Genomic DNA, 26,172 nt, shown 5'->3' on the forward strand with positions numbered 1-26,172 from the left:
TCTGTTTCTTGGACCAACACAGCATTTTCAGTTTTTATACCCACCTGAGTTTTGTTCTTTATCCATGTTAGCTGTTCAGAAAAACCAAAACAATTCTTACCTTTGTGAAAGCCGCACGTTTAAACGCTCATATAATCACCTTGAACATTTTCCTCAGTTCACATTTTAAGCAGAGGCTCAAGGTTGGCATCGCAAGTTTGACACACATACTATAATTGTTTTAATAAAGGTGTTCTGGCAGGCATATATTGACATGTCAGGCCACTTACATACTGTAGCACATAGGCAGTGATATTCTCTTATAAAATGTTACCAAAGATTTTAAATGTTCACTGTATATGTTCATATTGCAGCTCTGTACCGTGAGGGTTATATAATAAGTTTCCAAATCCACGGTTCGGCTTATACCTTGTTTTTTTGTTTTGTTTTGTTTTTGGGGAAGGGGGGACTCAGAATGTTCCCACTTGAATGTGCCCTGGGTGGGTCTGCAGTCTCAGGGTAGTTATCCATCTGGAGCTAATTAAGTTAGCCCGGCTTTTACTGCAGGCGTGATCACTCGGTCGTGATTGTACCAAAATAGTTGCGCGATACGTTCCTGTGAGAACAATAAAATAGGTGTGATGTGTAAGGTTACAAAATATACAGCTTGTACTCACTCTAAACTCGCTATTAAGTTTGTGGGGACAGTTTAAAATGGGAAACGAGAGCTTGACGCAAGAGAAAACCGACAAACACACACAACCAGGTACTGACCGTAATTAAAAAGGACAAGCACACACACATAGATAAACGCAACACAGCTATGTTTTGCACATTACACCGGCTCAATCACGTTGTCACAAAAACCATGAAATGAAATGTTTTAATATCGTTTATGATTACAAAAGGCCCCATTCACACACATATATTTAACCGACGCCGCCCCCTCAAACAATAACGTTCGCTCAAAACAGAACGCCATGTTCAGTTTTATAATAGACCTGCTGCTGCTGCTGCTGCTGCTTGAGCACAGTATTCACAACAGTGAGGGAACATCCAAAAATATTTTTGCAGGCAAATAGCTTAACAAATGAAAGCCATGAAAGATAGATGAGGAAGCCAGCGCTTCATTCATATTTGATAGCTGGGCTTAAGATGCATTACCCAGCCAACACAACAAGCCATAAGCCGACAGTCCCAGAAATAATGAGCTTGAAGGAGCATCTGTGATGGCAGAGGTGTGTGTGTGTGTGTGTGTGTGTGTGTGTGTGTGTGTGTGTGTGTGTGTGTGTGTGTGTGTGTGTGTGTGTGTGTGTGTGTGTGTGTGTGTGTGTGTGTGTGTGTGTGTGTGTGTGTGTGTGTGTGTGTGTGTGTGTGTGTGTATGAATAGATTATGCTGGACAGTGGCGCTGAAATGCTGCATTACAGTTTGACAGGCGGGCAGCTGTCGTCTCTCCTGCCTCGTCTTTCTTCTGCTGCAGTACAACAGTTCAACAAAAGACAGGAAAGAGGTTCAACGTCAAAGACATCCGCTTCATATTGATATATAAGTATATATATATGGTAAATGGACTGTATATGGTGCTTTTCCAGCCTTATCTGCCACTCAAAGCAAGCCACTGTCATGCTGCACCTCAATAAGCAGCTCTTTCCATATCACACAACATAATAAATGTCAGCGCAGCCGTCTATTTGGGGTTCGGAATCTTGCCCAAGGACACCTCAGAATCCAGACCAGGGATCAAACCACCGACCCTCTGTGTAGTGGAAGCCCTCCTACCTCCCATGCTTCTATTCCCATGACAGCATACACACACCTGTTGAGCAGGTTTCCATTTCCTGTGTGTGTGTGTGTGCCTCAGGTGTCCATTAAGCTCCCCCTGCCTACCACCCTCTGGTCTTCCAGTCAGCCAAGCATCAGATCAGCTGATGTGGGGGGGATCGATAAGCAGGCAGGCACACTCTCTTCATTAGAAGTCCCCGGGGCCGGACCACCTGCCACTCACTCACCGGCTCCTCCCTGGCAGGAGCCCTGTACCGTTCCTCCGGCGGCTTCCGCTCAATACGCTGTGTTTCCATGTCTTTTGCTTTGTGTTTTGCTTTGTGACAGCGGGCCGGTAGAGAAGGAAAGCTACATACTGTACCTGACACTCATCTGGACTAATATAACACTCTGGCTTCCAGTGGAAGAAGTGCAGACACCAGCGATGGATGTGATGAGCGGCTCTGAGGCGCTGCAAGACCATGCATGTTGAATTCAGAAATCAGGAGACACAAAGTGATGATAAAAGTAAAGAAAAGGGATGAAACAGTTACAAAAAAAGAGTAAGTCAGTCCAATGAAAGGAAATGGAGAGGAAGTAAAAAAGTGTCTTATCCTTGAGTGAATTCCACTTTATGAACAATACATCCATTAAAAAAGGTGGAAAAACCTTTGGAACTACAGTTAAGGTTGCACACGAGTGGGGGGGTGAAAGGAAAAGCATTTTCCTGTGAAGTCTCCTCATGTTGTTTGATTCAGAGCCACTGAAGTAAATCAATTCGGTGTCTGTAAATTGGATTGTTTCTAATCCTGCGCATTCGATAGATGTATGAGGCAAAGTAGCACAAAACTCCAAATTTATTCATGCGGGACGATTCAAAATCAAAATGCTTTAGGCTAATCATAACTTGGAGGAGTTAATCAAAGAGCTGCTGTGGCAAGCAGTTTGGAAGTAACCTAGCCAACCGTGCTGGCACATTCAGCTCCCCCCCCCCCCCCTTCAACATCGCACAGAGGTCTAATAGCTGTGGCACTTGAGCTTGATGAAAGCAAGGCGATGAAAGCAGAGTTAGGTGGTGAGAGGAGTCGGCCCTGCTCGCTGCCACTCCTCCACATCCACACGTCTGCACGCTCATTATCAGCAAGCAACGACCTGCTGAGCTCACCTGTCACTGTGGTGCACTGTTTCTCAAAGAACCGGGCCTTTCTACCGAGCGGTGCATGGGAGCACTTGTAGTTTTGTGCTCCGGCGAGAAAAGAAACCTGTCATATGCATTTTTTTTTTGCATGTGGCAGATGTTCTTATTCAGGCAGTGCTATATTTTCACTTTTTTTTCTGTATCCGTATAGGAGTTCCAGGCCATCTGGGACAATGATAGATGCAATTGCTTTTATAACATACCATTATGGGACACATTTCATTTTGATGGTAGATAAAGAACATGTGTCTCTAATCCTAAGTTAGGCTCTTGTGACCTGGTATTATTTATATGTTTCAAAATTCCAAATAAAGATGGAGATGGCGCCGAGGAAGGCTGCCGTGTCTCGAGCTCTCCCACAGCTCTGCTCTTTTTTCTCTTGAGCGTTGCTAGAAGAGAGCCTGTGACTCAAGCATTTCATTGCCAGCGACTGCTTAATGTTATTGTTGTGCATTTGATAATAAAAATCTTGAATCTTGAATCTATGTTTCTTGACAAGATCCAAAATCAGGTTGCTTAGAAAACTTAGCCTGACGTTGTCATACTCAATTCTAGTTAGAATATGAGTCTGAGACCGCTCCATTGGGCTGTGATTATGGGGCGTATTTCAACCGCACCAGGAAAAAAAATGCCTCTTTGCTCAATTGGATAGACCTACAACCAATCAGAGCAACGTAGTATGTGACGTATGAATCCAGTAGGAAGGACGGCAAAAACATCTTTTCGATCTACAAATGCCTTGATTGTATTTCTCTGTTCCTCTTTCAAAATGAATGCGCTGTCGATGACTCCTAAAACAGACTCAATGGCAGCATCTACACATCTCAGCTCTCCAGTGACAGGCATGTTTGTGGAAAACAAAGTCAACCCAAGCGCTCTTTGATGACGTAGTTGATTACGTAACTGTTGATGACATATCTATGGTTGATCATCTGTCCATCATCGTATAAAGCCCGCCCTGACAATGTGATTGGTCCGAAAAGCTCCAACTCCAGACCGAACTTCCCGACTAAAAATGTTGTGGGCGGGGCTAAGTTCGTCTGGCACCCAGGCTATAGAAAACTGGGAATCCACGGGCAAGTCCTGCGCCAAATCATAAAAGAAACCTCACGGATTTCTGCAGCTGATGATCCCAACTGGGCCTGAAAATGATAGGGACACACACCTTGGTCTGATCTACCTGTGGTGGGCTAAAAGGCTAAAACAATTAATAATAAACAATATTCAAATATATACCTGTACTTATACACATAGACGCATATATATGCAACTTTATGTACAGCAACTAGCCCCATGGCCCCCTCCGCAGAAGGGCCCAGGGGCAGGAAGGCTGAGTCTCCCCCCTGAGAATTACCCATCAGGGGTATGTGAGGTTAGAAAACACAAGCAATTAGCGCATCATCTGACAGTGTGACTCCTCTGCTCCTTGTCTCTCCGCTGAGAGATTTCCGGAGCCCTGCGATGTTGAGCCTTATCGATCGGCACGCTAGAAAGGTCAGTGACTTGGCTCGCTGCCGGAACAACCCCCACCCCGCCCCACCACCCGTGCGCTGGCATTCAGTGGAGCTCTGCACCCGCGCTGATCCGCCGCCCGACTCGGCTGGCACCTCGCACCAGAGGAGGCAGCCGAGGAGCAGAGGAAGACCCTGCTGCTTGTGTAGGGGGAAACGCAAAGTTAACCTTTTGTATCATGGCTCGGTGCGTTACGGTTCTGAAAAACTGCTTAACTCTTGTTGGCCGTAATACCACTATTATCTCTTCCATACAAACTCCTTTATCCAATGGTGAACTACACTAAAATGTGAGTTTAAGGATTAATTCTTAAAGGTATAGTGTGTCATTTTCAGACATTAAAAGTCTTAATCTGCGCTCTATTCAACAGCTAGCTGGGACCGGTCATGCCCTATTTTCTTGAATGAGCCTTGGAGGTGCTGATGTTTGTTGGTCAATATTTAAGCTCAGCTAATTTGCTGTAGCTTCATATATATACCATACGGACATGATGAATTTAGGAAGTAAAACGAGTGGTGGTAATAAAAAAAAAGTGGGAGGTTCACCACACTGACAGACCTCCTCTAATGAAAAGACTTTATCAACTCTAAATAAGCCATCAGCTCAATGACTTAGATGATTAACAGCATGTGTGTGCTGCATCAATCAGTTGGTTGTCTGTCTGACCAAGCACATCATCATCATCATCATCATCATCATCATCATCGTCATCATCATCAGCCCTAATAAATTATGCAGAAGCAGGATTTTTTTGCTAGACTTGCCGACTGCTAACTCTTAAGTAGGCGACTGCCTCTCTTTTAAAATATTATTAGCCAGTTCTTCGATGCTTGAGCTCGGAGCTCGACTGCTTCCTGCTACCTCCGCCCCCCCCTTGCCGGGTTTCTTATCCACTGCCTCTGCACCAACAGATAAGATTAATACACTAATTAATTCCCTGGCAAGGAAAATCATGTTTAAAAACTGGATTTTAATTCAGAATATGTGCAGTGCCAGTGACACACTGGAGAGTAAAATGAAACCTAGACACCAGCCTTCTGTGGTTAGGTGAGCAGACAGCACAGTCATGCATCCTCATGTGTGCATATTGCACATGTGGAGGACCATCACCATTAACTTTCACAGCTGATGCTGCCGCTGCCAAGTGATGAGGCGTCTAATTCACACTCGACTACACCCAGACAGCGAGGGACGTGTTCATTTGACCTGCATCGCTACCCCCCCTTCAGTGAAAAAGCCCCTCAAGAGAAGGCCGACTTTAATTTAATCATACCCTATGAAAAGCTCTGTTGATGTCTTTAGCGCTCCGGATCGGGAGCACATCAAGGTGTAGGATTTATTTCTCCTCCTGGGAGTGATGAGAAAACAGCCTCAGACAGCAAGATCTCACTCAGCCGTTTATGAGCGGCTCAAATTAAATCTCTGATGTGTCTATAAACAACACCCCCACTGACTCGTCTCATAAAGTGTAGGAAAATAATTCCTCCACTGTACCTCAGGAAGTCTACAGTGACATTAAAAGGCTTTTAGCCAGAAGGTTCAGCTCAGGTGAGCCGCTGCAGCGATGGACAAATCGGGTTTGTGCTGAAAAGCCTGGAATTCAAGAGAAAATCTGCGAGAGTGTTACAGAAAAGTGTTTCCCTGTTTAATACTATTTGTAAACTATCATTTCTATTGTGGCCCTGAGTCCTTAATGAACAACAATTTAAGAAAACACATGCAAATAGAGATCTTGTGATCTTCATCAATTTCACACACATGCAAATAGAAAATGCAGTGACTACACTCACAACACAATTAATGAATACAGCTGGGACACTTTAGCCTGCTAATTCAAATAATCTGACAAAATAGATTTAATTTGTAACTCACGATACATTTTCTGTTGTATCGTGAGTATTTGCAGCTTATTTCCTATTTGCCTCGGATGTGTCCACTTGCTTGGGTCATATCTATTTGCATGTTTTATCTTTAGTTAAAGTGCACTGAGCTCTCAGGGCCACTGTACATGTCCGCGAATACATTATGTCTCCTCTACAACTGGGTGAACCTTGAAATAAAATTTGATTAAATAAATTGTGCTGGAAAGGCTTAACAATATCTGTGAGAAACACTTGACTGATCCGAGCTAAGGTTGATCGAATGACGACAACATTCATGGAAAAATGAAAGGATTTCGTCCAAAGGAAACGTACACTGCCTACTCCTGTGCTTCCTCTCCCGAGGGATAGGCCGTCCATTTGGCAAGCAATCAAGTAATCTGATGAAGTGAAATGAATGGGAGAGGGCTGGAATGGTTAATCGCCTGTGGAAGCATTTTATCTAGTAGGAACATATCAAAGAGGTATTCTGTCAATGTTCTGTAGGCTATGTCGGGGGAGCCTGTGAAAAATCACAGTCTGCCCGGGTGTGAATAGCTGTGACTCTGGTGTTCTCTTTAGCCGGATGTATAATCTTTGCCAAATATGATTTCCTCCGCAGCAGGTTCCAACATCACATCTGACAGGGAGAGAAAACTCAGTGGAGAGCGGATCAATCTGCCCGAAGGGTCAAACTTAATCTAACATTACCTAGCATTTACCTCTAGCATTTATCTAACAAATGCTCGTAAATCAAGTCACAATCGCACAAACTGTTACCTTGATTCCTATTTATAGCCCGATCCCTGTCATCTACATTATAGATGACACATACTCGTATTTCCGGGCTCTGCCATGTCCATTTGCTGTGGGAGAGGAAAGAGTGACAGACTCCAGTTCTCAGCAGACAAGTGTGATATGCGCTGTGACTCCTGCTCCTCTCCCTCACCATGGAAATGCTCCTCATAATTAACTCTGTCGGCAGCATCGCCAGAAGTATTACACACGATTTGCATTCTGCGACTCTGATGTATTAACATTAACAGGTGGGAACGACAAGTCTGAAAACGCTGCTCAAAAACAGGGTCAAATGACTGTTACATTTAAAATTATAACATTTGAAATCGAATCCAATCAAAGCAGCAAATGTTAGCGCAAGTTGATTGAATTACTAAACAGACCAACAGAAACTGCTCTAATTACAAAAACTTACATCACTAAAACCTAACTCACATTGTTGATGTGGCCTTGGGCTCCAGAGCTACTGGGGGCTCATGTCTGTTGCATTGTTTACTGGTCTCCATGATCATTTTGAATCACTACGGGAACCTCTTTTAAATAAAAATATTTGTTTTGGTGAGTTGATGAAAACTAGAATTACCACTCTGTGTTTGTGTGCCTTCACCAACCCAATCCAGTTTTATCCAACATACAGTGCTTTTCCAGACTCATTAAAGATCACCAGGACCTTTGACCACTAAAATCGAATTGGTTAATACTTGATAAATTCCATAAAGGCAGACTTGAGGCATCATGTTCAAGATGCTAAAATTAGTGGGGCCACCTTGACCTCGGACCTCCAAATTCCAATCAGTTCATCTTTGAGTCTGAGTGAACAGTTTTTACCAAATGTGAAAGGATTCCCTGGTGACGTTCCTGAGATAAAACGTTCACAAGGCAAAACATGTGAACTTGACCTTTCACCACCAAAATCTAAACAGTTCATCTTTGAGTCCAACTGAATATTTGTGCCAGATTTGAAGAAATTTCTCAAAGTGTTCGATTGGGACAGAAAGATTTTGTAACCTGAACAAGTTTAATCGATGTCATTTGGATATTTTAAATAGGAAATATTTTCAGGACACAGTTTGTATTTATGGATAATGAAAATCTGTGGTATTCACCGCCCTGCGACACAGCACCGACGGTCAGAATCGTCTGAGCAGCAAGTCTGAGCAAGTGACGAGCGACTCATTATCAAGGACCAATCCACTGATGTCATTTACAAAGCTACGGGCCACTAATTTGCAGCGACACTTCTGACTGTGCCAGTGATTGAAAAGGGTGAGATATTATCCACAGTCGCTTTAATAATAAAGAATCTCATCTCCTTGTTCTAATGATTCACACTTGTGTTTAAACTGCTCAGAATGAGGATAGGGGTCATAAGAGTTTGGAATTAAATCAGCAGTTCATTCACAGGATTGGAATTCCCTGAACGCAGGAGGGGACGAGCGCAGATCCTTGAGGTTCTCGCCTGCGTCATGTTTCAGAACCCGTTGTTCCTGATGTGAGATCCTGGTGAGGTCCAACTCTGCAGAGAAAACAAACTAAAAAGCACAGTGGGTAGCTCAAGGCAAGCGGGCAACAATCAATCTGCCTTTGGTGCTGCATTGGCTGGTTTCACAGACATGGATTAGAAGAGCTTGGTCCGACACTGAAGGAGGCTTTCAGCAGAAAAGGGATTTAAGTCGAGGCACGTCTGGGAAACTGGTCCCTGAAGTATTTGGAGAAACTCTGGGTGCATCATTTGAAACAAATGGTTCCTCCCATGCTTGACGTGCTCGAGCGTTATTGGGGTGTTTGTTTCACATCAGTGTTCTACAAACACATATTTTTTAGGCCGATAAACACCTTAAGTCTTCCCTGCTAAATCCATTCGATGTTGCCTGTGTTTAGAATCCTGAGCGTCTGTTGAGTTGAAAACAGCCAAGGTTAATAACTGTTTAAATTTGTCTTTAGATTTCCACAATATTGATGAGCCAAAATGGAAATGGTACACACGATCCAGCAAATAGCGCCGTAATGTTTCTCAGACATAACCGATGAACAGTAGAAGAGTCTGTTATGGTTCTTTAAACAAATTTGCCGAGTGAGAGAGTCCATCGAAGTCTTGCCGCTCTCTCCGCGGTATGATCCCCCTCATCGGATGCAGGGTGGTGCTGGTGGTGGTGCATATGAAATGCGTTGCTATCTCTGTATCTAGGCCTCACATGTTTGCTGCACCGTCTGGAGTCCCCCCTGAAAGTGAAAGTGTGTCATCTAATGTATGCAGCCACCAGCCACTGCTCCTGAGCTGTTCTGGGTGTTGGGGATTACATAAACCGAAGCAACATGGAGTATGGAAATCTCGTCTTATCGTCGAGTGTGTGCGTGTGTGTGTGTGCGTGTGTGAGGTTTCCTCTCGCTCCCTGACAACTGAAGCCGGAGCATCTCCAAAGACTTGCACCATGGGGAGTCTTGTTTTGCATTATCATTAAAGACACATATGGGCTGTGGGACAGACTTTGGAGCAGCATGTACTGTATGCCACACCGGAGGAAAAACTGGGTCTATACGTCACACGCGGACCAGAATCAAAGACGCCGTTTCTGTGGGATGCAGCCAAAAGATAAGGGTGAGGCCGCGCTAGAGACAGCAGCCTCACCGCCTTCTGTATCACTGCTCCACACTTTCCTAGGAAGCCGCTGTGTGTCTAGCGTCTGTCAGAATGTGGAGATTTTCCAGCTAGTTTTCCATCGGAGCATGTCATCCCGAGCAAGACGGAAACTCGCTCGTCTCATGTGGTGACTTCAGAGCGGCACAGATATTGCTTTTATTTTTGGCAGTTTGGAACACGCTGGAGTTTTTCCTTTTCTAGTTCCTCCACATGTTACATAAAGATTGGCAAAACCCAAAACCTAAATTTCCATGGCTTTGATTTAAAGACACAGTCCACACCCTGTATGTCCAATGAAACAAACAGCAGAGCATCATCAGTGGGTGAGTGTTCAGAGCATAGCGTCAACACCACAGGAAACTGAGCGACTTCCCACAGGGAGGAGATTTGACTCAGCAGCCGAGAATCGTACCAATCAGATGTGGTGGGAAAATCTCTTTCTTTACATTTTTCCCTTCAAGTGTTTTGAATCATGTCTCCTACACAGTTAAATAAGGTTGATACTATCTAAACATTTTTGCAAACTCTGCTGTGTTTCTATTATTAATGCACATTTTAAAAGAAATAAAACTGAACATTAAAAAAAAACAAAGAACACAATGAGGAAGCCCAGGTATTACAACATAACTTATCTGTTTACTTTTTTTGACCCACAATCAGATTCGGTCCTTTTACTTGATCCAAAAAAATACAAAAATAATGTTAATCAAATCCTTCACTTTCCATTTAACAATATAAGGCACTGGAGTTATTAACAGCATCGATACACCGGACATTGTGTTGAATTCCAGCATCAGTATTTGTGCATTATTACACTTACATCATTTAAAAACTGCCACCATTGGGAATTTTGAACAGAGGATGTACATGCAGTTTTAAACAAGCACTGCTTGGTCTATTCGTGTGGTGACAGAACATTCAGCCACTTTACTAGTTCAAGTGCTCCGTCAGATCCCTGGAATATCACCACCCTTTTTACGACTAAGTATTGGTTGACATAAAAATCCCAATATGACCTGCCAGAGATACGATCCCCGACTGGCAACTACCAATTTGACTGCAGCTGTGTGTACAATATCAAATTAGCATACAATAAAATTGCCCCCTCCCGTATGTAGGACATGTCTGGAATAACAGATGGCCACGCGGAGCAATAAATAACTCCTTTTTAAATAATGGGATGGAATATTTATGCGGCGCTCGCAGGGTAAAGACACAGGCTGAAGAAGATGGAAAAGCTGTCACTTCCTAAGTGTTCAATACATAAAGCATGAGCGCTGTATTAAAAGAGCTATTTCACTTGGTCCTGGTGAAACTGATCTCTCCGCATGACATTGACTGAAGCAGCTTTCCTCACGTCTTTAAACAAGGAAAGCTAAGCCACAGACAGAGAGAGAGAGAGATAGAGAGAGAGTGTAGGATTGCCAGGGTCCACGCACAGCTTGGAAATCGTTTCAAACAACCGGTTATTAAGACTTTCCCCCGAGCATATGGTGCTCTCCTATTAAGACCGAGATCAAGCGTTCCCACCGTGCACAGCCGGGCTCTTTTTAGTCTCACCCACAGTTGTGAGACAGATGCCTCTTCCCCTCCCTTTGTGGAGCGGACCATAATCTTCCTATTGGTCTTTTGGTCCATTCCATACATCACCAAGCATCGCCTCCAAAATCATAAACCACTTATGATGCCAGCAAACGCCCGAACCATGGACCACTTTATCCTCACTGCATACTGGTAATTAACGGACATGTTGTACTTCCCCTTTAGACTTGTGAATGTTAACGTGTTCCTGCAAAAACTCAGCATATACTTCATAATAATATTTGACACTACATTTATTGTACTTAGCAAAAGGGAAGGATTCTGATTCTACTCAACTCCCAGTTGCACTGCTGGGAAAATCGTCTTTTCTCCATCTCCCATCTATCTTATTGTGAGCATGCATTCCGAATCAATAGCAAAAAAAATTGATTTCAGTCCGATCATCCCGTAACATCAATTCCTAACAGAGTTCCTGTGAGACTGATGAGCCGACATCCACTGAAGGTTAATGTAAGGAAGAGGTCACAAATTGCTTTATTTTGCCTCCTCCATTATCTGCGTTTGCTGTCAAAAACTGTAAACTTGATGACTTCCGTTCATAAATCAAATCTCAAGCTCGTGAGTATACAAGTTCTCTCTCTCTCTCTCTCTCTCTCTCTCTCTCTCTCTCTCTCTCTCTCTCTCTCTCTCTCTCTCTCTCTCTCTCTCTCTCTCTCTCTCTCTCTCTCTCTCTCTCTCTCTCTCTCTCTCTCTCTCTCTCTCTCTCTCTCTCTCTCTCTCTCTCTCTCTCTCTCTCTCTCTCTCTCTCTCTCTCTCTCTCTCTCTCTCTCTCTCTCGCTCTCGCTCTCTCGCTCTCTCTCTCGCTCTCTGGAGTCGGAGGAGGAGTCGGAGGAGGAGTCGGAGGAGGATTCGGCTGGCAGGAGTCCAAAAGATAAGTCCTGCGCCGCACACCTCCGACAGCGAGAGGGAGAGGTGGTGATAAAGAATTGGGAGAGGACCAGAAAATCAATCAGAAAGCCATCTGCCGTCCCAGCACTCTGGAGACGCCGCCGACGACCGTCTACCCCTCCGCTGCGTTTCCCTTATTCCCTCTGCACGGCCTGTGGGACAGTCGCTGGAGTGACCGCAGCTCCCAACCGAGGGATCTATAGTTGTCTAATTCTGATGAATGGAAACGCAGTCTGCAAGCGCGAATCAGCACCAGAGTCATTTGGATTTGCTCGAGGGAATGCGTTGAAAGTCACAACTTTTGTCTCATCGCGTGACAAAATAATACATTCAGCTCAGGAGCTATTCAACTGGAGGAATGTCTTAAAATCGAATTATAAGCTTTTAACATCAATTTCAATGGGCTCCAAGTGGACAAGAAGGATGAGGATGAACAGCATCTGCACTCAGCAGTATTAAATTAAAATCTTCCCACGTATTCATCACTAAAGTCGAGAATTGTCTGCAGCGAAGCTACAAAATACATTATTTAAAACATAATTGACACCACATGTATTAAATCCCTAAAATATGGCTGTGAATTTTGAAGCTGCAGAAGCAAGTACCCTCTCTTTAAAACGAGTGACTACAAAAGTCTGACCGACGACCCATGTCCTTTTCCCCTCAGTAGAGATTTGCATTTCAAGAACACCTCAGCAGAAGCAGAAAAGAGGAAGAATTGAGTTTCTCCTGTTATCAGTAGTTCGGTGTTAAGTGTAAGAGTTTAAGCACTTGCATAATGCTTCTGTACGCCACCTGTATGGAAGAGGAGCAAGCACTCAATATGTCCTGAAAAGGTTCCTCAAATACCTGAAGATTTGTCCCACTTTTCTCTTGACAAATAGAAAAGGACAGCAGGGCGAGAGGAAAGTGCAGCAAAGTGCATTGGCCCCCTCTACAGGAGAAGATGCCTCAGGATGCCGACTCAGAAAAATCCCTGTAATGCCAGCCACCGGGTGTGAGGACAGAGGTATTAAGCGATTTTGTTTCTTTCTGATGGAAGCACAGTGTTTGTCCATGTCTGCTAAATTAAAGTCATTCTGTGGTGTCACAGCTTATCACCGACTCTCAAGCATCCCATTGACAAAAAAATGTAAAACTCATATTCCAGTAGACTCCTGTCTCCCAGCAACAGCATCCAAGAAAACAAATATTCCCATATATACATTTACAAAGTGCTACGGAAAGGAAAGTACTTAAAAGTATCAAAATAATTTCCCAAGCACCAGTTCAATCCAGCCGGCAGAAAAATATGCAGAGGTTGATGTTTGAAGGAAGCTCCGATGCTTCCTCCTTTAGGCTCCTTACAGGGCAAGGCACACATACGAGGAAAACATTCAGTAATTCACTCCACTGATATCCCTCCGCAGGATATTGGCTCTGAATGGCAATGTTTGTACTTTCGATTCAGGGTACATGCCGTCACATTAGATTTTCTCCTCAAAGAACCACTGCTGGTGTGGGCTGCCCGAGCAGGGCTGCAGCGACGGCGCCGGTTTCCCGTTGTCCGTCTTGTCGAGCGCCTGCACGCACTTCTTGCTCGCCTCGTGGTACAGACTCCCGTCCTGGAGACAGCAAACAGCCAGAGTAGGAATAAAGAAGTGTGTTATTATAGCACTGAAAACAAAAGAGTTATACCACATTCTGGAGTGGACAATTACTATTTCTTTACCTCTGGTTTTATTTTCATTTTACTTGTGTTTTCTTTTTTCTTTCCTCTTTTAATTTAATAAATTATGTATGTAATCAACTATTATTCTTATCCCCCCCTTTTTTTCTCTTGGAGTGAGCACTGTTTGATGTTTGTTGTTCTTTATATGCATTGTACACTATACTTGAATACCATGTATAACAATATTGTATACAGTTGAAAAATGGACAAAGAAAATAACTGTCTGAAAATGCATATTGTTTTGTTGAAAACTAAATAAAAAATAAGTTTAAAAAAAAAAAAAAAAAAAGAGTTACTTCCGGTTTGATCACTCCAATGGTAAAGTAGATAAGAAATATTATAACTAACGACAATAACGAATGCTACTATAAATACATAGAGAACACATATAGCTGCTGCTCAGTTATGTCTGTCACCTCTTCCAAGGAGGTAATGTTTTCTAGTACTACTTGACGGATTACCATGAAACTAGGTAGAACAATGTATTGGGTGAGAGAAGAGCCCGTTACAAAAAATTAGCGAATAGGAGCATGTGGAAAGTCCCACTGCACAGTTATGAACTACGTCTCTAGAAATTTGATCTGGATTTTCACTTTCACACATGAACAACGCAGCCGGAGATTCGCCGCTCCGACGCTTTCACAGCAACAGAGAAATCTCCGGAGCATTCAGGCAGGACGTAGCGTATCAATTCCGCTGCGGAGATCACGTGTTTTTGTTGACACCAGATCAACACCGGTGTCAGCCAAAAAATCTCGTGACATCTTCAGTGTCTTCTCCATGTGTGGCTGTGCTTTATCATCCTGACATATTTGTTTGCTTTCTGTTTTGTTTATTGTTTTGCCCCGATCGATCTTCCCATGTATTCATCCATTTGTTTTCTTAACTCTGTCCCCTCCCTCCCTTTATTGTTCCCTTCTCTCCTCACTCTTCTGCCTCACTGTTACATCCGTTCAGTCTTTCCTGACTCCATTTACATTTAGATAGTGTTTTAGCTACTGACGATGGTTTCGAACACATGCTAAACAACTTCCCCCGGCGCTGTGTGGACGCCCAGCTTGGCTTTGCTCTGTGATTTACAGTTTAGTATCACCCAGGCTGACAAGCAACATCTGTGGAGCCGTGCAGGGATGTCCCTGACGTGACTAAGGAATGAATTTGATTTTGGGCCTTCCAGGGGCCTCATGAGTCAATTCTCTCAGTTTAACCATTGGAATAAAACGCAAAATATTTCTGTTATTAAAGGATAAATTGTACATGAAATAAATCCGCTGATTGTATAGTGTTTACTCATCAATTAAACATACAGTGTATAATACATGTTGACAAAAAAATCAATTCAACTGTGAAATTCAGAAATTATTTATGAACTAAACTAAATTTTCAAAAGCAAGAGAAATTGGGACGGGGATGGGTTTGGAATTTCGAGGGAGGCAGTGGTTGTAAGTTTTAATTCTCTCTGGGAGTCGAAATTCATGAAGGAAAATAGTAAATAGCGTGGGACGATTGACAAAGAGTTGGACAATTAAAAACAAAACCAAAAAGCACCTTATTTCTACACAGTTTTGTTTTCATAATTCTGATTCGTAAACAGGATTTTGCCCCTTGTGTTCAACACACAGTACTGCATTTATTTTCTCACAGATGGGTCGAGACGCCAGCCAACCTCATTCCATCCTCCACCGTCCTACGTAAAATGTGGATTTCTAAACACAGACATAATGAACAGATAACACACTCATTACCTCTCGGAGGACGAATTTCTGATCTACAGGAAGCGGTTGGCCTCGTTTTCTGCACAGCTTGAGATTCAGGTAGGTGCTGATGTTGTCCCCTTCGACGCATCCAGCGGGCTCCCTGGTGTTGTAGCGGATCTCGCCAGCTTCGGACATTTCAAAGAACTGCGGGAAGAGATGAGACAGCTGGGTTTCAGACTACAAATCGGATGGTGTCGTGTCCAATAAAAGATAAATGGAAACATTGCGTTTGTTTTAAATCTCACTTGGATTTAAAGAAATCTAAGTCGGAGCCTGCTCTTCCCTCCTCACAGGAAAGTTGGTTCAAGGAGGAGGTAAAGATTAGATTTGCACTCGAAGCCCTTTCTTGAGAATTTGAATATGTTAACCAACTTGACAATGATGCCCCACCTCCCTCTCTTCCTTTTCGTCTAACTAGTGTCTGAAGAGTGTGTTTATCGTGCTGTCAATGAATATCCTCCCCCTCCCAGAGCCAGTGGGAGGTGGAGGTTGGTTCAGAGTGGAGGGAAGTGAGGGTTGGCTCATGTCGTTCTTATCGTTAATACGTCTTATCTGTCAAATTAGAAACTCCATATAATCCTGACATCTTACAGGTATCATTGTTTATAACCTATGGAACTTAATCAATGAAAAGGTCTAAAAAACAGAGATTTCATGTTTTATGCATGTGACTAATGAGTGAGTTTTTTTTCTTCACCCCAGCTGATGAAAACAAGCTGCATTATGTTTTTAAGTCAGTAATAAGATAATCTGTACAAACATACATATGCATGTGTTGTATATAGTCTCCCCATGAGCCACATATATATACATATACAGCAAGAAAGCACATTGACACGCACACACACAACCTGCAGTTATGTGTATATATACTGTACATACATATGCATATAGCCACACAGACTCTGAATGAAAGTGTGGACTAAGTGTGATTCCAACATGCAGAGCTCGCCCTCATGAGGCAGACAGCACCAGCCCTGCAGAGCCTGCCTGCTACAGACAACATCAGTGTGTGTCCACAGAGGGCTGCTGGCATAACAATGGAAAATTCCACAGTGTATCCTAGACTACTGACAACCACAGAGGATAAAGGTGTTGGGAGCTACATTTTTCTTTGTATCAACAAGGCCAACACATCATTTTTCAGCTCAGGACAGGAGGAGCTACTCCACTATTTCCCACATTTGTAGAAACACAGCTACAAACCCTTGATGTGCTGTGAAAAAAGAGGGTTGTATCTCTGCTTTGAGGGAGTCTGAGCAGACATTTAAGACCGTGGTGACTGCTTTCTTGGGCAGATAGAAAATAGGGAGGAAGAGAATGACAAATTAAATTACAAGAGAGCAGAAACTAAAGACTGCAAGTTTGGAAGGGAGCTAGGGAGAAGGAAGTGGAGGGGATGAATCTGGATGAGGCTCACGACTGGGCCTGGTGACTCTTGAAGATCAATATCCTTCTTGGTGAATTAATTAATCAACTGCAAATCATTGAAGGTAGAAATACAGGAAAGATTTAAGTTGAATTAAAATCAAACTGAATTAAAGTCTATATAAATCTAAACCTAGAAAGTATGGAAAATGTTGTTTTGATAAATGATCCATATCAATGCCATTAAACAAAAGTTGAATGGCACTCTTAAACCATTGAAGGTGTTGGCAGTCATTATATTGGGTGTTTAGCCGTATATATGCATTGTTTTCTAGGTCACATAAAAACACCAGCCACCGAATATAAAAGACTGTAGTTCTCACGCAAATTCGAGATAAAACATTTCAAAAGTTAATATGAAAACACTTCATGCTGATTACAATAGACTGAAGAGACATTGTGTGGCCTGCAGCCTGAGAGACTAACGTGCAGTACCTGGTTCTGACCCATGCCGTGACACTGGTAGATGATGACTCTCTGGCCCACCACGGCGTTTTCATCTATTGGATTGTAGTCAAAGCAGTAGTTCGTCTTGCCTCGGTTTTTAAGCTGCAAAGATCACAAGCAGTTATATCGTTACGTATTTCTCCTGTACAGCCTACAACGGCTCACACAGGGCTGAGGTGGAGAGGGAATATCACATTTTCAATGCATTTGTCGTACATCTCTGTTCCCGACCGCTCAGCTGGATTGAAGGCGATCTAAGAGGTGGTAATTGGTAAATTCATTCTTTAATTTAAGCCTGGCGGTCGCTGTGTTCTCACCATTCCAAACATGCCTGGTCGATCCTCTGGGAGGTTAATATCGGGGTAAACGTTTTCCAGATACCACCTGAAGTTCTTACAGCCAAGCCTCTCTCTGAGCATCCGCCGCTCGGTCACGTCGCCATAGGCCTCCTGGAGACAAAGAACACAAACGATAGTTCTGCATCATTATTGTCATTCAACCTTTATGCCTCAATACGCTGAGACTCAAAACAATATCAAGAAGAGCTGTGATGAGGATATTACATCATGTTATGTATCAGTCAGTATAAAACACGCTCAGACAGCTGCGGTGTCATCAGATGTGTTCACAGCATCTCTGTAGCACAATAGCACCACCTATTGCTGTTCCATACCTCTGCATATTTGTAGTACATCAGAAATAACACACCCTCTAACTTAGCTCCTAACAGCAAAACTCTCCTACATTCTAGTCAAACAAGTGCAGGTGGATGAACCTGTATATATAATGATTATATAATAAACTAAACTAAGGCGCTAGGGGCTAAACTGGCTTACACGAGGTGCCATGGAGGAGTCAGTGGGAAAACCACAGAGACACTTTATTTAGAGATATTTCTAGATTCACTCTTCTGCCTAAATCGTCCCTGAAAATGACAGTTCTGCATTTTTAATTTAGTTTATTTTTCTCATTACTTATTCACCAGAAGTTGTTTAGCTCAGTCGTCAACATTCATCAAACCCGAATACACTGTTTTATTTTTATCTCTAGGGAGGGATGACACAGGAATTGCCTGTATAAGACTGCAAGGACATATTACCATTAAACTGACTCAGTTATCTACACTGCAGGTTGGGAATGAATTCAGCACGAACGGGGATTATTTATCTCTGAATACGCTTCAACCGAAATCGCAGAAAATGAAAACTGTTAAAACATCACAGTGTTTATGTGCACATACGTATACTGTTGTAGCGAAGCACTGGTTTTTATCACACCAAAGGTTGGAGAGGCAGCCTCCTCTCAGAGAGATGAGCGCCACCTGATCTGTGTTTAACTGCACTGTCCCACACTCACACAAACAAAGGCAGGGCCCCCCCGGAGGTTAGCACCGCTGTCGCCCCTTATCGAGGACAGGTGGGTGACACCCGCCGGCACTGAGTGACACAGAAAGGTGGTAATCACACACCGGAACGCCCTGACACCCGTGTCACCCATGGTGTCAGCTGCTCATGTATCCCAAGTGTCACTTAATCAGGGGAGCTCTTACACCACAGCTGTAGTGCAGTGTGTGTGTATGTGTGTGGGTGTAGTTTGAGAGAGAAAGGAGTTCATGTAATTCCATACATGTGTGTGTGGAGGACTGAGAATGTGTCACTGGTGAAATCGAGTCATTAATCAAACAGATGGATACAGTTACAAAACAAAAAAAATACAAAGCTTTCACCATGTTTCATAAAGAAAACACATCACTCGTTATTAGAGATGCCAGAATGGTTGTTTTTGACATCGATGGCAGCGTGTGACTCACCAGGCGGGCGTGGGGGCTGCGGTGGTAGTAGATTTCTTTGAAATTGTCCAGCCAGACCTCGGCAGCTCTCACACTGTTTGCCAGAGCTTTGCTCCGTGAGTACGGGGCCCTTTTAGGGAACACGTGGCCCACGTGGGAGCACGGGTGGACCTCCAGGGTTCCACCGCACTGCCAAATCTAAAAAGACATCAACAACATCGCCCTGAGGATTGAGTTAGCGTCACAGCCATGAATCAGTCATTTCAAACAGGCCACACAAAGCATGCCATTGTTCGATGAGTTGGAAACATATAAAACTGTTTGAGATTTTTGCACCAACCCAACCTGACCACAAACTGGTTTGTGATTAAGCCAAACACTAGACAATACCAATGTGCAGAGTTCTACCCCTAGGTGTCGCTCCATCCAAAGGACAAAGGATTTCTTACCCTGAAGGAAAACTCCAGGTTCTCTCCTCCCCACACCTCCATCCCTGTGTCATACGTTCCCAGGTATTGGAAGTACTTCCTGCTCACAGCAAACAGACCGCCTGCCATTGTTGGAGACCTGAGGAGAAAAGTAAACATTCTGACGATGGTTCTCCTTCTGTATATAAATAATAACTCATCTGATGATCTCAGTGTGAGGTGTAATCCTGCTAGAGTTCTATTGTGCAAAGTGATGCATTATAATGCAGGCTATCATTCATGTGCCGCACCTGATGACATCAGTGGGTGAGCTCCGGCGTTTCTGCTCATACTCTGGGACAGTGTGCCAGGTGAAGACCAACCGCCAATCAAACCCCCCAATCTGAGGTTCGCCGGCGTTGCCAAGATACTGGAAGTTGTTAAAGTCGATCACGTCAATGACAGGACACACCACAGCCGACGGCTCGTCTTTGATCCTGGTGGAGAAAGGAGAGAAGGGCTGTTGACGGTGGGAGAAGTGGTCATCTCAAATGTGTGAGCGGCGACTGTAGTCAGCTACAGCTCTCCTGAAGCTGGCTGGTAGATATTTAATGCTTCACTCGTGACTAGGGTTGCAAAGGGGCGGAAACTTTCCGGTAAATTTCCGGAAACTTTCCATTGGAAGTTAAGCTCGGGAATTTTGAAAAAAAAAAAAGAATATGCAAATTAAACGCTGAGCAATAAAAACATCATTCAAAACTCTATTTTAAAGATGTATGGAATGCAGCACACGTTGCACGTTGAATTTCAACACTCCACTGTGCATTCTTCCATCACATGCAAAGATAACTCCCAGCATCCTGCACACTACAGCAGGGATATTGAGGCCTGCTGTAGTGTGCAGGACTAGTCAGGTAAGTTTCGATGATATTACTGGGGAAAATATATTAGCATGCTGATTGAGGATTGTTCATCTGTTCATCTAGCCTATTTCCATTACTTTATCCATCAATTGTAAAATATTTTCACAGACGATTCCAATTGTTTGGCTAACTATTTATATCTCTGGCTCTTAGTGTTTTTTTACAAACCTTTTTCTCATCTTATTCTACAGAACAATGCCACGTGCACTATCTCATGTGACGAGACATTTCACCCCATCCAAAGAAGAAGGAAAGGCTGTATACATTTGCAAATACTGTGCAGAGACCTATGTTAAGAATGACACAACGATGCAGAAGCATATAGTCAAGTGCCCAAAGTTTCCTCAGGGCTCAAATCAGCCTATGACAAAACAAAATGTTTATATTTATGTCTGTATATGACAAGGTAAATACATTTAGTATAAATTACCCACAACATTTCCAGTTTATTCCCGTTAATTCCCGTATATTCCCGTATATTCCCGTTCATTCCCATGGAAAGTTTCCAGCTTTGAATATTCCCGGAATTTTGCAACCCTACTGGTGACACACTCCAGCTGGGCAAGAACCACAGTCGGTCGAAACCACAAGGCGACAATTTGCTGATATGTGAGAGACAAGAGTCGCTGCTTTTCTCCTCCGCTGGGGGTTCTCCTCACCTTTGGAGCAGAGGCTCTAACCAGCCCACGTGACACTCGCAGTGGCAGTCCAGGTAGGTGAGCACATCACCCGTGGTAATGGATGCCCCTAGCAACCGGGCTCGCACCAGCCCCTCCCTCTTGGTGGCGCGGATCAGACGCACCTTCTTCAAACCTGAGATGTACTTTTCCAACGGCGCCTTCAGGTGAGCTTCAGGGAAATAAAAGCAAAGAAAAAAAAAACTCAAATAAGACGTCTGAAACATGTGGCGTTTTCTATGTGTGTGTGTGTGTGTGTGTGTGTGTTAGTACTGAGGCGTTTCTCAAAATCACTAACCTTAAATGAATGAGACAAACAAGGACAGCCAACACACCCTGCGGGAAGCAATGCCTGTGCCAGTATTTGAGCATTAGGAGGGGCAGGCATTGCTTCATTTACAAATCCCATGAGTCACTCCTCCATGAGTAGAAATTTAAACACACAAATGTCAACATAGTTCTGTTTGTATAGATGATAAAAACAAAGGGCCCTGCTATGTGAAGCTGATGTCTGCCAGACTATCTCAGTGTGCACAGTATTAGATTACCCATTATCCAGATAAGTTTCACTACCTGTCACTTCTTTCCTATGTCACATTTTGGATTCCCTAATTTCCCACATGTCTGACGGACAAGTCAGGCCGTCACCTGTGTGTGCGCCTCCGTGTGTGTCCCCCCCCCCCTCTGTCACAGTCTGTCCCGCCCACGTACCTTTCTCGCTGTAGTCGTCCACCAGCACCAGCTCTTTCAGCAGGATGTCGGGGGAGGTCTCCAGCACGCTGTGGACTGTCCTCAGCAGCGTGGACCAGGCCTCGTTGTAGAAGGCGATCACCACCGAGGTCGTGGGCAGGGTGCGGTAATCATACTTCAGGTCACCGCACCTGGGAAAGGGAGAACTCGGGTGTTAGGAGCATTATTACCATACCTTCACAGGGAGGTTGTGTTTTCACCACTGTACGCTTCTTTGTTTGTTACTTAGCAACATCACCTAAGTTCGCACGAACAATGCGCACGATAGGAAGTTTGTCAGCATTTTCATCCTTTTACATTACATTACATTACATTTCATTTAGCTGACGCTTTTTATCCAAAGCGACTTACAATAAGTGCATTCAACCCCGAGGGTACAAACCAAGAACAACAAGAATCAAGAAAGTACAAATTCTTCAAAAATAAAGCAAAACTACAAAATGCTATAAGTAAGTGCCATTTAAGTGCTACTAAATTGTTTTACTTCCGACTTAAATTTTTTTTTTTTATTCATGGTATAGTCTGAAGAGGTGTGTTTTTTAGTTTGCGGGGGATGATGTGTAAACTTTCTGATGTCCGGATGTCGATGGGGAGCTCATTCCACCATTTAGGAGCCAGAACAGCAAACAGTCGGGATTTTGATGAGTGTTTAGCTGGCAGTGAAGGAGCAACCAGCTGATTGGCCGAAGCAGAGCGGAGTGAACGGGCTGGGGTGTAACGTTTGACCATGTCCTGGATGTAGACTGGACCGGATCCTTTCACAGCACGGTAAGCAAATACCAATGTTTTGAAGCGGATGCGGGCAGCCACTGGTAACCAGTGAAGGGAGCGGAGGAGCAGAGTAGTGTGAGAGAATTTCGGTTGGTTAAAAAACCAGTCGAGCTGCTGCATTCTGGATGAGCTGCAAAGGTCGGATTCTTTGCCCAAAGAATGATTTATGTATCTAGTAAATATCAAATCTGGCTATTTTAAGGAAAGTATATCTATGAGTGTATGAAAATTAGTGCAGCTTGATGAATTTGAGGAGACTGACCTCGGCGGATGCATGCGCTCTACTAGTCTGACAGAGGAGAGGAGAGTTAAAAATGACAAATACAAATCTGTCCCTGGACCCTTGCTAGCAGGGGCGTGGCTGGGTGGGCCCCAACTGAAATCTAATTGGCCCCTGAAATATCCCTCTCCTGTCAGAAGTCACTAACAGTAGAGAATTTGTTAAGAAGTTTTATTTTCCAAGTTCTTTTGTGCTTGAACACGGAAAAAAATGATTGCTATATTCAGTGATATGTTTCTCTGCTCAAAGTTAAAGAGCTAACAGTAAATCCCACCGACCCCAACAGGAAATGGTTTGCACTCGTTCAGCAGGTGCAGCGTCTCTGAGGCGGTTAAACTCGTTAAGTTTTAACTTTCCTCTCAACATCATTTCTCTGTGATGATGACAGCCTTTGTGTGGTTAGAAGGTTGGCACAGCTCCACCATTATTTACACTGGGTTCCACCTAGTATTTGTGTTATGATAGGGGAAGGACAGTTCATTGTCTACATCCTGTAATAGAACAGCTGTTAAAACATTGAAACTATGCACCAAGTTTAATTTATTAATATAATTCAATGCAAACCCTTGTTTTTGACCCCTGGCCTTTTATATCTGCTTATTTCTGTCAGTTGTATTAGTTTGTGTGTGCTTTATGTTATTTTAATGATTTGTTCATAAATAAAGTTAATTAAAAGATTAACTTACAGTGGGTTCCACCTTCTTTGTGTGTTTTTGAAAGGAAAACAGTGCTCTATATCAATTCATTGTCTACTATGTGTTGCTTCTCTGCCTTTCAGCAAAGATCAAATGTAGTATCTGTTCTGATCAGTTCAATATCTGATATTTCAATAAATTATCTATCTATCTATCTAATTTTGTTTACGACCCCTTGCTTTGTTTATCTGTTTGTTCATTATGTTAGTTTATGCTGTTTAGCTCATTTTTTGAGGAATAGAGTCTATTTAGAATAGAGCACTTTGTGGGTTCCACCTTGTGTGTGTGCTTTTTTAAAAGAAAGCAGAACAGCAATAGAAAAGCTGTTAACACATTGAATGTTTGCACCAAATTCAATATACTGGTTTGATTTGAATGTATCCATTATGTTTCCTGTCGTTTTGTATCATGTCAAAACTTATTTGCATCTCCTGCTGTCAGACATGTTGTCGTATTGTGTGGCTGCTGAATAAAGTGTATTGAAACAAGAGGACTTACAGTGGGTTCCATATCTCCGGCACCCTGCGGTGCAGTGACACTCTATCACTGACATAAATGTTGATCTGGTGATTCTTCAGACTCTCCTCCTCTTGTCTCTTCTCCTCTTTGTCCAGGTTCAGTTTGACAGCTCTGCCCATCTCCCCCGGGGCGTCCATGTCCAGCGGAGGCTTCTCGTACACGGGCTTCTTCAGCTCCTCATCCCCCAGCCGCAACTCCTCCACCACCACCTCCTTCTTCTCCTCCTTCCCCTCCACCACGGGGGCCCCTCGTCGCATGGGGTCGCCCACCTCCCCGGAGTCGGGTCTGGATAACATGAGGTAGCCCATTAAAGTGGCACCGAGGAGGAGGAGGGCGAGGAGCTTGGGTCGGGTCCTTCTTCCGCAGGGTGCCATGGTGTCGGTCGCTGCCTCGGGGTAGAGCCGGGTAGAGGTCGCATGCCCCGGGGAGAGAGAGAGCTGCTGTGGTGGTGACCCCCCTAACGTCCACGTCCCTGCTCCTTCAGCGACTTTGCAAAAGTTTCTTCTGCATAACTTCAGCCTCCATTAACGATGTGTTCGCGTTCCGTAGGAGAAGTGAGCACCCGCAGAGGCTGTGTAGCGGAAACGTCTCTTTCTTTTCAGTCAACTCGACGAATTTCGCAGCAGCACACTCCTCCTCCTCCTCCTCCTCCTCCTCCTCCTCCTCCTCGTCTCCCCCTCTTCCTCTTTTTCCTCCTCTTCCTCTTCTCCTCCCCTTCTTCACGTCGGCACCGCGTTGAAGAGAAGTGTGAACGGATTAACTAACTCGGATTAGTTATCTCCCGGGATTAGCCCGTTACTTTAACCCGCATTTTCCCACAGGAGACGAAACTAATCCAGGTCAAATCGAAAGCACCGTTCACGTTTAGTTTCCAGCTAAACTAAAACACAATACGACCATACCAAGCTAACGTGGACATTAAGAAGTGACAACCTGCGTGCTGCCATTTCTTTAAAGTATTTAGTGTGACCCACAAACCTATAAATGACCAAAATGTCAAGATAACACAGAATGCAGCTTCATTTCCGGTGGACCACTCTCAAGAGGTAAACATCTGTATGAACAACACTGAAACTGAAGAAAAGTCATTATATTACTTTTCCTACAGCGACATTTTAAAATTATATAATCCTATTAAATGAATTACAATCATATTGGCTGAAAAAAAAAGTTATTTGCGGTAAATCTGGTCTGATATGGGCTCGGTGGCTGAACTTTGCCCCCTGGTTATCATGTATGAAACCATAATATACATATGTGACTTAATCCTAACCATAAAGTCAACTTTGTTTCATTACATATTTATGTTTTTTTCTTTATACATTCTAATATTGTTTATAGTGACATGAGCTGTAACCTTGGACTTTGTTATCCCCAACCTCTGTTTTATTATAGATCCTGTTCCTCGGATTTCACTATTTACACATAAGCTTTAAAAATCCTGTGTGTCTATAAAGCTATAAAACCACCTTTTTACAGTCTAGTGTAAAAACTTCACCTCAGCAATTTCAATTTTTATTTTATTTTGAAGGCCAAATAGCTATACCGGAAGTGTAATGGATTAACTTTCTTGTAAAGGATTTGAAGTTCAACGTCAGAGCAGCAGCAGGTAAATCTTATAATTTATCTGATAGTTTATCAAGAATGGAAATAAGAACGACTTTCAGTGAGATTTTGATTTGTCCTCATGTAAAACTAGACACAGTTTGTGTGTGTTAATTGTTAACGTATTTTTACCAAACTGTATGAAGGACATTCAAATATGAGGCTGGGCAACAT

General features: G+C 43.4%; 1 protein-coding gene and 1 pseudogene across 1 annotated transcript; one reads left to right on the plus strand and one right to left on the minus strand.

Moving 5' to 3' along the window:
• Positions 1-12,219: 12,219 nt before the first annotated feature.
• Positions 12,220-25,004, minus strand: galnt12 (UDP-N-acetyl-alpha-D-galactosamine:polypeptide N-acetylgalactosaminyltransferase 12). The gene is made up of 10 exons (XM_061092777.1): positions 24,373-25,004; positions 22,090-22,259; positions 21,361-21,550; positions 20,090-20,275; positions 19,821-19,938; positions 19,393-19,569; positions 17,900-18,031; positions 17,571-17,684; positions 15,696-15,851; positions 12,220-13,843 (listed from the first exon to the last, which is right to left on the minus strand). Exons 1-10 carry the CDS (start codon positions 24,765-24,767, stop codon positions 13,706-13,708), a joined length of 1,776 nt encoding a protein of 591 aa, XP_060948760.1. The 5' UTR covers positions 24,768-25,004; the 3' UTR covers positions 12,220-13,705.
• LOC133026526 (U2 spliceosomal RNA) lies at positions 23,938-24,051 on the plus strand (annotated as a pseudogene).
• Positions 25,005-26,172: the final 1,168 nt, after the last annotated feature.

Source organism: Limanda limanda, chromosome 19 (genome assembly GCF_963576545.1).
Source record: "Limanda limanda chromosome 19, fLimLim1.1, whole genome shotgun sequence".
Taxonomy (NCBI): domain Eukaryota; kingdom Metazoa; phylum Chordata; class Actinopteri; order Pleuronectiformes; family Pleuronectidae; genus Limanda; species Limanda limanda.

What these genes read in the sequence shown, in the direction of transcription:
- galnt12 (XM_061092777.1), bottom strand. Translation starts at nt 24,767, where the DNA reads ATGGCACCCTGCGGAAGAAGGACCCGACCCAAGCTCCTCGCCCTCCTC. An exon ending in GACCAGGCATGTTTGGAATG is followed by an intron (nt 17,685 to 17,899) that starts GTGAGAACACAG and finishes TGATCTTTGCAG; the next exon opens with CTTAAAAACCGAGGCAAGAC. An exon ending in ACGGCATGGGTCAGAACCAG is followed by an intron (nt 15,852 to 17,570) that starts GTACTGCACGTT and finishes CTCTTCCCGCAG; the next exon opens with TTCTTTGAAATGTCCGAAGC.